Source organism: Neltuma alba, unplaced genomic scaffold (assembly GCF_004799145.2).
Source record: "Neltuma alba isolate B1F8T4 unplaced genomic scaffold, ASM479914v2 tig00012826_pilon, whole genome shotgun sequence".
Lineage (NCBI taxonomy): Eukaryota > Viridiplantae > Streptophyta > Magnoliopsida > Fabales > Fabaceae > Neltuma > Neltuma alba.
Window position 1 is genome coordinate 114266 of NW_021637218.1, and position 12787 is coordinate 127052.

The 12787-nt window shown below is 32.8% G+C and overlaps 2 protein-coding genes across 2 annotated transcripts; both read right to left on the reverse strand.

The window, feature by feature from the left end:
* Positions 1-1087: 1087 nt before the first annotated feature.
* Positions 1088-4940, reverse strand: LOC114731394 (probable disease resistance protein At1g61300). The gene is made up of 4 exons (XM_028918546.1): positions 4706-4940; positions 3987-4127; positions 1929-3573; positions 1088-1610 (listed from the first exon to the last, which is right to left on the reverse strand). The coding sequence occupies exons 1-4, from the start codon at positions 4938-4940 to the stop codon at positions 1088-1090; spliced, it is 2544 nt and encodes an 847-aa protein (XP_028774379.1).
* A 6252-nt stretch (positions 4941-11192) lies between these two features.
* Positions 11193-12644, reverse strand: LOC114731395 (disease resistance protein At4g27190-like). Its single transcript, XM_028918547.1, has one exon. The coding sequence runs from the start codon at positions 12642-12644 to the stop codon at positions 11193-11195; it is 1452 nt and encodes a 483-aa protein (XP_028774380.1).
* Between the last annotated feature and the right edge of the window lie 143 nt (positions 12645-12787).

Sequence of the window (12787 nt, forward strand, 5' to 3'; positions counted from 1 at the left end):
TAATTTGTAAAGAGATAAATTAGAAAAAGACGGACTCATTGTAATTATGATATAGGAACCTTTATAATGAGCCACATTTTCTCCCTCAGGTCACTGATAATAAAAAAAAATTACTAAATAATTCTCAACTTTTCTAATTTGTCTTATAAATCGAAACAAGTCACTCTCGAAAATGTTGCCCTGCAAGTAGAAACTGAGTACAACCAATTTTAAGATAATTGAAAGTATTTTAGTAAAATTTGCAAGGTTTTATTCATAAACAAGTCCCATATTCAGAGTTTATATGTAAATTTGCCTATGTAATTCGTCTTGAGTTCAATACAAATAATTCCCTTGAATAAGTGTTCGTGTCATTCTTCCAACAAATAGTTTAGTTAAAACAAGCAAGTAGTTGCATTACAAACTTTGTTTCATCGTAAATGTACCGATTAAAATAGTGTAGTTGAACAAACATAGAAGAAGACAATATAAATATAGAATCAAAAGAAGTTCTTAAATGATGGCTTAACTCATCACTTTCAGCGTCTCACGCGGCAAAAACCCTGTCCTGCATTTGACATTACAAAAAAGAATGAGGATAATTGAGACACATGCGACAAACAACTTTGCAACTATATTTCACTGAGTGAATAATTGAAAATATCACGAGCAACTTGGGAGATGAGATATATTCACAATGATTAATATCCCGGATTGAGTAGTAGCGCTGGTGCACGCTTCGAACATTCAAATGGGGAAAAAAAAAACAGAGAGATGATGAGATTTTATATCCTACAAATTGGCTTCCTTTTGTTGAGATTTATTTATGATATTCGATGTAGTAATTTATAACAAACAAAATGCCAATTATTGGAACATTAATTGTCCTTGTTGGCAGGCATTCAGAAACTGATATGAGAGTGCAAGGTTAGCGATGATCACAAAAATCAAGTACAACGCAGGCAGATGGAGAGAAATAAAGAAGACAAAAGGAAACATATGAATGATTATTTGAAGCACGAGGAGAAATAAACACAAGCAGTAACGATATTCATCATAAACATAGTATAAAAGTAAGTCAGAGTGGAGCGGAGATGGACCTGATTAATCACTTTCGCCAATGGTAATTAGCCCATAAGTTCTTCTCCATCAGAAGCACACTTCCATTATTTGAGATCGCTATCTGAGGGGGATTTAGTTTCCAGCAAAAATAAGCATCGAATTTTTGGAGAGAAGGGCAGAGCATGATGCCCCTGTATACGAAATCTAATTCTGGCATTTTGTCTAATTCCAGAGATGTCAAGTTGGGAAGAGTGATAGTAGGGTGAGAGAGGGCCCTGAGGTCGCCACTAGCAGTAAGTTCCATTACAGAATGATCCTCTCCAACTATTTCTTTCATCCGCCTACAAAACTGAACGCAAATGGTGCGCAGGTTTTGTAGAAGTGCCAATAACCTAAACGGCATCAGAGTCTTCATGCTGCCACATTCCGAAATTCGGAGATGTGTGAGATGAGAAAATAGGGTGGACTGATGCAAGGAATCAGCAGATGGCGACACCAAATCTTTCAAGTCGTTCATTTCCCAGAGGCGTAGACGTCCAACGAGTCGGGAAGAGGAGCAAAAGGGGCAACTGCAACAAAACAAGTACTCCGTATCTTCACAGAATTCAATATTCAACAACTCAATTTGGTGCGGATTATCGTAGTGGGCATATGATAAAATATTGCATAGGGATCTACCACCTGTCCCTAGGAAACAATCTCCTATAAACAAATTCTTGATGTCTCCTGGGAGTACTACTGCTTCTCTAATTTTGAAATCCGTACCCTCAAGAATTATGCTTTTCATAGAATATTCTTTGTTTATTTTCTCATCATCACTAAAATAATAAATTTCATGGTATAAAGTTAATCGATAGCTTCTGATTTCATGATTTTCAGCCACGAACCTCATGAAGGCATTGAAGATGCTAATGTCATGAAAGTAGGCACGTGTAACTTCTAACTTTCCCAAACCTTGTGCCCTTTGTACTAAGGCGTCCGTTAAGCATTGGGCCCGGCCCAACTCAAGACACTCTAAATTGATCAGTTTGGATATGAGCGATGGTGATATTACCAACTTATCAGTCCCGAGTAGATTCAGGCTTCTAAGATTGATCAATGATTCCAAACCCAAAGGTGCCTCAGCGATGGCAGTACAAGATAGATCCAGTGATATTAACCGTTTCAATTTTCCTAATGAAGGAATGTACCTCAATTGCCCACATCCTGAAAGTAACAATGCAATGAGATATATTAAGTTGGATACCGATTCAGGCAAACGCTGGATTGCAGTCTTAGACAAATCAAGTGTTTTAAGAGCGGGCATATTGTTGAAAAACTCATCCGTGATGTGGTTGAGTTTTATATTATAATTCAAAACCAACATCGAAAGTTGAGTACACTTAGGACATGTGCCATTTGGAATTGTTTGTATATGGTTTCCCGTTAGAAAAACTTGCTGTAGATCTTCTTTCCATTGGTCATCACTCGGTATTTCTGTCAAATTCTTACAAGCTTTTCCCATAATTTTACCAGTGTCTTCTACAATACCAGTAGCTAGGACTCTAAGAAATTTTTTTATCATCCATCCATCATAATAATAATCCAACATGCTATGATCTTTTAATTTATACAACGTGTTGTAACCTTCGTTATACTGCACCCTCAACTTCTTTGTCTCATCAATGCTTTCATAAGCAAACCTTCTTATCAAATGATCAGCATCCGCATCATAAAAAAATCCATCAGTACTTAAGACGCAATACAGGAAGAATCTTTGCAATTTGTTAGTTAAGAAATCATAGCTAGATCTCAAAACTGGAAACACCCATTTGTCCATTTCATATTGCCCATTGCCCAAGTTTGCAAGACATTCCAACATATGACTCCATTCTCCAACCTGCGTTTTCCCCTTCATGCTTGTGGCGATTCTAACAATCGCTAGGGGCAAACCCTCACATTTTTGTGCCACATTCCATGCAATGTTTTCCAGTTCTGAAGGCAGTTCTTCACCAAATAATCGCAAAACCTTAGCAAACAAAGCCCAACTATCATCTCCATCTAGAGGCTCCACTTTTAGTACCTCCTCACAACCCATACCCTGACACACTTCTCTTATACGGGTGGTCAAAATCACTTTAATTCGATTATCTAACATAGGAAATCCGATGTCGTTTAGAAAGAAATGATCCCAAACATCATCTAAAATAATGACACATTTTTTCATCTCTTTGAATGATTGCAATAATTTTCTGGCAATTCTTTTAACCTCAAACTCATCAGATATATCCAACTTAATTGATTTAGCTATGACTTTTTGCAACTTGTAGATGTTGATATTTTGTGATACGGTCAACCAAATAACTTTAATGTCACCATTAGCTTCTTCTAAAAGCTTGTCATGAATATGGGCTGCTAAAGCTGTTTTTCCTGAGCCTCCTATTCCCCAAACTCCAATTGCTGACACCTCATCACCCATTATCCATTCCCATATTTGTTGAGTATACTTTTGAAACTCCTCCCCTATTAAATCTGTTGTAGGCAATATATAACCTTTGGAAGATTCCAGCGACAAGAATAGTAACAAATAATTAAGTAAAGATAGTGAGAAGCATAAAAAATAAAATTAAAGATATGGCTTTTAAATTTTAACCAGTCATATATATACTCTCAAGAATTCAAAATGTAGAGCCACCGTGAAATTTAGGCAGCATTCAATAATTTTCCGCACTTCTCCCTCATTAAATAATCAAAAAAGTTTTGGAGAAGAGAGGCCAAGAGAAATATATAAGAAAGGGTTATAATTCAATGGGAATAACATTTGGAAGTTATGACAATTTTTTTGGCCAAAAAAAAAAGGTTAAGAAAATTTTGAAATGTTTAAAAACTTCAACTAATATTACTAAATTTTCATAAATGACATTTAAAATGGGTTGGACATATATTTTTTATGCTGATACTCGTACCTTTTTCTAAAGGACCATGTCTATTGGCTCCATCAACCCGTAATCTTTTATTGCCTTCTTGCTTTTCATTCTCCCTAACGGAAACAGATGACGACCCAACTTGAATCATTTCCTGATAGTTAGCTTCAGCTTGGATTTGCCCTGCTTCATTGGACAATGCTATAATCCATTATATATACCGTCCAATGAGATTTTTTTATTACAAAAACCCAAAAAAAAAGTCCCCTGTGCATGACTTATAAAAAAAAAACACTAGAACTAAGGCAAGAGTTAAAAAAAACTTCACCTATGTCTGAAAATTAAAGGCGTATCTAATTAATTTAGTCTTCATTTAAATCTCTATAGTGTAACTTTAAATAGTTGAGTCAACATTTAACTAACGGCAAGGTGGGATAGAAATGTAACAAATATCACATATGACATCTTCAAAATCAAAAAACAAAAAAAAATTCCCCTGTATGAATAAAAAAAGGATAGGAGGGAGCATATAATTAAGTCATTTTAGCTAATTCATTAGAATTAAAAGATGGCATTTGACTCATTAAATCTGTCTAAAATGAAAATTATTTTTAACTTTATCTATATTAAATAAAATAAAAAGGGTTACATTAAAATGTTAATCACAGAGACAAAATTAACAAATCAATATTAATTACTTCTAAAATGATTTATAGTTTGATCCAAACTATTATGCTAGAATTAAAGAACAGAACGAGTACCTCGTTGAGAATGTGGGAGGTTGTCTGTGAGAGCATTGGAGTTCCCTTTGTCTGAAACCAATTTTGGACATACTCGAATACCTTTGCCCTTGTCTCCATTAATATGAGATTTGATTCTGTTAGCACTCGCTGCAAATTCCCGGCCACAATATTTGCACTTCACCCTTCGTCCTCCCTCCAATAACTCAACGTGTTGCCACACATCATCCCTTGGCCTTCCACCCCCCTTTTCCATTATCACTTTTTCCTGCATACGCAATATTTATTCCGAACCAAAGTAATAATTAAAACTGAAGACATCTATACAGTTCCACAGTTTGAAACTTGCGAAACCTAGGAAGTAGATTCTTTCACAGATCGAAACAAACTTAGCTTTTCCTGCACATACAAAATCATCTGCCTTTAATTACCTTAATAGGCATGCAATTTCAATGAGCAAAGTGAGCAAGGAATGACGATTATTGTGCGCAGCGCTACTTCAGAGATTGATCAATCTTGAATCTAAGTTAAAAGCAGAGAATGAATAATTGTGCAAAGGCAGATTCAGATAGTAACAAACAAACGAAGATGAAAATCACAATGGAAAGCAGAGCAAAGAGAAAAACTTACAGGATGCTAATTCAAGTTGTGGATTGAAACAGGACGGACGATGAGTCAACACAGAGGAAAACGTGTCCACAGATGGACAAAGAAAGAATAGGCATATCGTTAAGGACTTCGGGGATTTGGGGAAGATGGGGCTGAAATGATCAGAACGTACAGTCCACAGCTGGATCGAGTTGACTAGTACTGTCAGAATGGTAGATGAGAAGGGACAGCTTAGCACCTGTGAGAAGCGTCTAAGGTTGTCTAGAAAGTTGTGGAATTTAGGTTTTTGAAACTCATTTGTGATTTTTTTTTTTTGTTGGGGTCAGCATTAATGAGAAAACTCCCATCCCCGGCGGCATTAAAAATTTTCACATGCTCACCTTCTCCTTCACACTCATGTTATATTAGTGCCTGTCGCTTATAGCCACTAATATGGGTCTAGTTTCAACCCACGAGAAAGTAGTGGGTTGAGTTGATAAAAATTAGACTTATTTTAAAATAGATTTTTTAAATTCGTAACTATCAAAGACTAAATTCGTCATAGGCTAACTTGTATGATTGATAGGTCAGCCCATTTTTATTTTATTTTATTTTATTTTTAAAAAATTTTCACCTCTCTTTTTTAGAAAAATTTTCACCACTCTTTAAATATAATTATGTTCACTCTTTTAGTCCTTTATCTCATTCTCATTATTTAAAATTATCATAATATAATATTTTTTCATTTTGTATGATGAATTTTATTTGTGGTAGAGTTAATTGAGTAAAAAGAGTGTGGTTCTACCTCTCAAGCTCAACCAAATAATTTTATATCTTCAAATCATACTTTGAACCCTATTAATATTGAATAATGGCTCATGATTAAGCACTTGATAGTGATTTGTAGTATTATATTTATGTTATTATTGATTTGGATTTTTTATGTTTTAGTTTGGAATATATGTTTATCATCTATATCATGTACGTTTAATATTTTGGGATGTTTGGAATTTTGGATTTCATGTTTTATTTATGACAATTTTTATTTGGATGCATCATTTTAGGTATTTAGGAATTGGAATAGATTTTATTAAAAGAAAATCAAAAGATAAAATAAAAAAGGGGGGTTGGCGGGTGCTAGGTTGGTAAAATACTAGCCAGTCAGAAGTCAGTTCTTTTAAGAATGGCACGTTGGTCCTTGAACCCACCACTAGCTCTATTGTTACTATTTTATTTTGTTTTTAGATACTATTATTTGTGTAACTAATGGTCTCTACCCAAAACAATTAAAACAATTCACTAATTAACAATTTTTATTTTTATTTTCACTTTTACGTTTGACTAATTAAAATAAAAAATTATTAATATTAACTTTTTAACTAAAATATGACAAATATATTTTACAAACTTTCCAATGACACATGGAATCTTTTTAAGTCATTCCCATAATTAATTTTAATATTTTTTTAAAATTATCACATTATATACATATAATATAAATATGTATATTTAATATAATCCATATTCTTTTAAGTTATTTTACATTTAAACTTATTTTTTATTAATTATTTAAATAAATTTTAACTTTTTAAACTAACTTTTTATAAGTATCAATCTAAATATAAATCACATTACATTAACTAATTTTTATTCCAACTCACGTTTGTAAAACTCAATTGAAATAAAAGTTAGTTTTGTCGTCACTAATCTAAATATAATTGTTTGATTAGCTTTGGCCCACTGACTAGTTATTACTCTTTTTTAGATTTCAAAACGTTTTTTTTTGTCATTATTAATATTACATGATGGGAAGTAATCATCAAAATGCTACGCTTGTACTAAACTCTTTCTTCACAAGAATGATTCAACTTTTCTGACTTGACATAGTGTGGAATTGCTCTCGGCAAAAAAATGATTTCAGTTTTTTCTTTTAGTGTCACACTTTCTTATATGCTATTTTAATATTATTTGTAAGTTATTTTCAATAAGTTTCAATAAAATTAAGAAAAATCTTAAATCTTTTTAGTTATGCCTAAGATTTAATAACTTTTTAACTGTATTCCCATTTAATATATACATACTACTTTTAATACTAATTATAAGATCTAATTAGGGTTTTAAATTTAATCTTAAATATAAGACCTAATCTATTTTGTTTCCCAAATTTATAACATTTTTTAAAATATCTCTATAAATTATTAGGAGTTTTCACCAAAAAGTAATTCCAATATAAATGATTGAATATGGTAGTTTAAGAAAGTAAATACACATTTCTTTCAAATAATTAATTTAACTAATTTTTTTAATTTTTTTAAATTAGTTATGTAGTTCTTATAGTACCGGATGTAGTGTGTGTATACTTTTCAACAAAATAAAAGATTATACACTAATGAAAAAATTTTAATAATGTACTTATAAAATGTGACTAAAAAAATATCTTTTTTTTATCGACTTTATGAACATGGTCAGAGGAGCATATAGAATACATTACTACGTAGCCAATAGCCTGGGCTCAAATGGCATCATCCCACCTCTCTTGTCGAGGACCCATGCGGCTAGGAGTATGTGCGCGGGTGAGGTCCTTGGGTGCGTGAGTACTCCCTCCTGTGAGGAGGTTTAAGACAGGGTGTGTAATTAAAAAAAAAAAAAAAAAGGCACTACTGCAAATCACGAATGCTCTGCTTGGATGGGGAAAAAAGTTAGGAGGAGAAAAAATAGAGAAAAGGAAAAACTAAAAAGAAAATGTTATCATCCATCTTACTTGGATAGATGAGAGAAAATAGAGAGGAAAGAAAATTAATAAATATTTAAATGACTAAAATGTCCTTATTAAATATATCATATTTAAAATTAAATTAAATTAAATATTGTGATAGAAAGATTATACTAACATTGGCATCATCAAATGATTAAAATCAAGTTACTTGGTTGATATATATTTTCAGATTATTATATTTTAAAGCCAAATTATTTAATAAAAATATTGTTTTAAGATTAAAAATAAAAAATAAATAAATTTTTAAATATAATAAAAGAAAATAAATATGGAAAGTAAGAGATGATAGGAGTAGTTATGAAAATCTTGTTTTCCTTCCCAAATCTTTCCGTATAAGGAGAGAAAATTTGGAGAGAAAATGAGACATGGGACCCACCTCATTTTCTGTCTTATTTTCTCTCTACTTTTCCTTTCTTCCATATTTTCTCTCCTATTCAAGTAAGAGAAAAGTTGTTTCTTCTCATGTTTTTTTTCTTTTATTTTCTTTCCTCCTTAATTTTCCCTCAATCCAAGCAAGGGATAAAGGAAGACCCGTACGGGTAAAGAGGCTAGGTACATATATATATATAATATTATATTATAACAGGGGGTGCACAGTGGCACCACATTCTCAAGGGTGGGTATATATATATTATATTATATTATATTTTAATATACACTATACATATTATATATATATATATATTATATTATAACAGGGGGTGCACAGTGGGCACCACAGGTTTCGGGCAACTAAAGCCTAAGTTTTTTTTTTTTTTAACTTACATTCCAGCTTCTAAACAGAATTGATTTAGCTAGGTTAATTACTTAGCATACAGAACCATCTTTGTACTTATTAAATACTAAACCTTCATCTAACCACAATATTTCTTTAAAATCAATACTTGCTTACGTATATAAGTTTATATGTATAAAATCCGATTACCATATATAAACTTCTTTTCCTTCTTTTTTTTCACTTGAGCAACTTTAACCTTAATCTAAAAATTTTCCAGGTGTAAGATAATAATCAAACCATACTTTAACACCTCTAGACAACTTTGACAATCCAAAATAAGTGCAAAACATTTTTAGGATCATTAGACAAAAATTTCAAACTAATTCCTAGTTTCCAAAGTTACTCATTCTATTTAACCTCTTGTGATTAGCACTTGATCACATTCAACCTCTTGAGATTTGCCTTATATACAATCAATTTGATTGTCCTCTAACACATATAACTTTTACTCCAGATCTGGAAATTTTCCAGATTTATAGCTATATATTCAAATTCAAATTGATCATTCAAATTATCACACTCATTGATCCATCTAATCTCCCTTAACAGCATCACAACACGCATAAGGAAAGGAGTCCAAGTTCTGCTCCCCTTTTAGTCGCATTATCCACCAAACGAAAGAAGAAAACAACATGCAATCCAACATACTCACATGCAATGAGATTTTTACTGTCATGGGTCTTGATTTTAATAGACTGTGAGCTAAAAATTCAAACAACCTTCTTTCCCCTGTTTCGGCCAACCAAAAACAGAGCAAGGAAATCCACATGCAAGCTAAAAAATCATACTACCTCCTACCCTAATTATAAGAGTCAGTTGACTAATTTGAAAAGATTAAAAAAATAAATTAAGTTAGTTATCTGTCCTTTCTTAAAATATCTTTACTAATCAAGTGTATTGACTAGAACTATTATTATTAGAAAAACTATTTTGAACAAAAAATATAAATATGAGAAATAAAATGGATTGGAATCTTATATTTAGAATCAAAATAAAAATCAAATAAGGTCTTATATTAAGTACTGAAAGTAGTGCTTTATTATCATCAACAAACACTACTCTTTCCTCATCATCAAGTTTCGCACTTAACCAAGAGTTTCTCTCGCCAGAACCCAAACTTCTTTCTTCATTAACTCTTCAAACATTTGGCAAACCGAAGAAAGAAGAGTAGAATGATGATCAGAGGACTCACCTTGTTCAGAAACTAAGCAGGGCATGCAAGGAAACGGCCACCGATCACTACTCGGACGGCTTCTGTTCTCACGGTCCCCCTCTCACCCTCACGTTTCTCTTGGCTTTCTTTTTCTCTCTGGTTCCAGCCGAAATGATGGAAAGGGGAGCAGATGGGTTTAATCAAATTTCCAAAAAAAAAAGGTGAAAAATGATCATCAAGTTTTGTATTCACTTTCATCCTTTCAACTAATTTCTGAAATATAAAACAAATCCAAAAATTAATCCATCATATTTTATGTGGATTTTCCTTTTCTATTAGCTTATTTAGCTCATAAAATAATTTTTCTAAAATTCGGGATTAAAAATCAATTCCTAACTATTTTCTTGAACTTTTTGAAAAAATGAACCTTAATCTTAGAAATTAATCTTTAATTCATTTAAGGATTTTATGTCCCAATTAGCTTCTTTACTCATAGAATAATTATTCTAAAATTCTTATCTCAAATATAAACCTCGAACCATTTTCTTTGAATTTTCAAAAAAATAGGTCTTTTTAACTCCAAAAATTAACTTTCAATTTGTTTAAGCCACTTTTCGAGGAAATAAACTTTTCTATAAAATTTCTAGGTCCTTGAAATTAATGTTCCATAATTTCTCTCAAATTTTCTTAGGCTTTAAATAATTTTAATAAATTTATTTTCCTAGTTCTCCTAAAATTTAAACATTCGATCGGGATGTTACACATGTCAAAAACAACTTTGCAACTATACTTTGTGACTGATTGAATAACTGACAATATCATTAGGAACTTAGGAGATGAAATATATTCACAATAATTAACATCCTGTATTGTGTAGTGCACACTTTGAGCATTCAAATAAAACACATCAAGAGATGATCATGTGATAATTTATGATTTATTTCTATTTGATATAATTTATAACAAAAAAATTTCAATTATTGGAACATTAATATTTTTTTTATTGGCAGCAATTTTAAAATTGATATGAGCGTGCAAGGTTAGTGGTGATCACAAAAATCAAGTACAACACAAGCAGGCAGAGAGAAATAAACAATAAAGAAACACATGATTATTTGGCCCTAATACAAATTAATTTTAGGTTTTCAAAGTTCGTCACTGTGTCATTAAACAGTAACAATATCCATAAATTGCTGAGATTTAATCAGAATCATCAACAGAATTTAAAAGAAGTCAGATATGGAACTGGTTGGTCAATATTAATTCGCCAACAGTATCCAGTTGGGGTCTTCTCCATCAGAAGCCCACCTCCATCATTTGAGATCGCCATCTGAGGGTGATTTAGTTGCTCGCAATACATAGCAGAGAATGTTTGGAGGGAAGGGCAGAGCATGGTGCCTCTGTATACGAAATCTAATTGTGGCATGGAATGTAATTTGAGAGATGTCAACTTGGGAAGAGTGACAGTAGGGTGAGGAAGATGGTTACACAGAAGGACCATCAGGTCGCCACTAGAATGATCCTCTTCAGCTCCAACCATTTCTTTCATCTGCCGACAAGCAACAACAGAGATGGTGCGCAAGTTTTGTAGGTGTGCCAATAACTTGGGTGTCATCAGAGCCTCCATGCTGTTGCATCCCCAAATACTGAGATCTGTGAGATGAGAAAATAGGGTGGATTGATGCAAGGAATCAGCATATGGTGACACTAAATCTTTCAATTTTACAGCAGTGATCTTGAGACATCCAACAAGTTGAGTAGAGAAGCAAAAGGGGCAATTACAACAATACAAGAACTGCAAATCACTAGATAAGTTGATTTCCAACAATTCGGTTTGGGATGGCTTATTGTTGTGGCCATACGATAAAACACTGCATAGGGATCTATTACCTGTCCCTTGGCGGTAATTCTTGATAACCAACTTCTCGATGTCCCCTGGGAGTATTACTTTTTCACTTCCCAAGACCATATCCTTAATAAGTATCTTTTTCACGGAATATTCTCTATGAGATTGATGAAAAGAGCACCGATCAACATAGTATTTTGCATCCTGTAAAGTCAATCGATAGCTTCTTACACAATTATGGGTCAGGAAGCTCACAAAGTTATTGAATACGCTAATGTCACGAAAATGGGCTACTACTTCCAACTTTTTCAGACCTCTTGTACCTTGTCCTCTCGCATCCGTTGACCATTCGGCCCAATCCACCTCAAGACACTCTAAATTGATCAATTTGGATAGGAGAGATGCTGACATTTTCAGCTTTTCTATAGGGAGTAGATGTAGGCATCTAAGATTGACCAAGGATTCCAAGCCCGTAGGTGCTTCAGTGATGGCAGTAGAAGATAGATCCAATGATATTAACCGTTTCAATTTTCCTAGTGAAGGAATGTAACTCAATTTTGCACATCCTGAGAGTAATAATACAGTCAGACATTTCAAGTTGAACAACGATGTAGGCAAACGCTCAATCATAGTGTCAGACAAATCAAGTACCTTAAGAGCAGGCATATTGTTGAAAAACTCATCTGGAATATGGTTGAGAAATGCATTACAATCCAAAAGCAACATCGAAAGTTGAGAACACTTGGGACATGTTCCATTTGGAATTGTTTGCATGTTGTTTCTCGTCAGAAAAACCTTTTGTAGATCTCTTCTTTCCATTGGTCATCACTTGGTATTTCTGTCAAATTCTTATAAGCTTTTCCCATAATTTTACAAGTTTCGTCTGCAATACGAATAGCAAGGGCTCTAAGAAATTTGTTTATCACCCATCGAAAAGGATAATCATTGTCCAACATGCTATG

What these genes read in the sequence shown, in the direction of transcription:
- LOC114731394 (XM_028918546.1), bottom strand. Translation starts at nt 4,940, where the DNA reads ATGGAAAAGGGGGGTGGAAGGCCAAGGGATGATGTGTGGCAACACGTT. An exon ending in ACATGGTCCTTTAGAAAAAG is followed by an intron (nt 3,574 to 3,986) that starts GTACGAGTATCA and finishes AATCTTCCAAAG; the next exon opens with GTTATATATTGCCTACAACA. An exon ending in ATCTTCAATGCCTTCATGAG is followed by an intron (nt 1,611 to 1,928) that starts GTTCGTGGCTGA and finishes GTTTTGTTGCAG; the next exon opens with TTGCCCCTTTTGCTCCTCTT.
- LOC114731395 (XM_028918547.1), bottom strand. Translation starts at nt 12,644, where the DNA reads ATGGAAAGAAGAGATCTACAAAAGGTTTTTCTGACGAGAAACAACATG.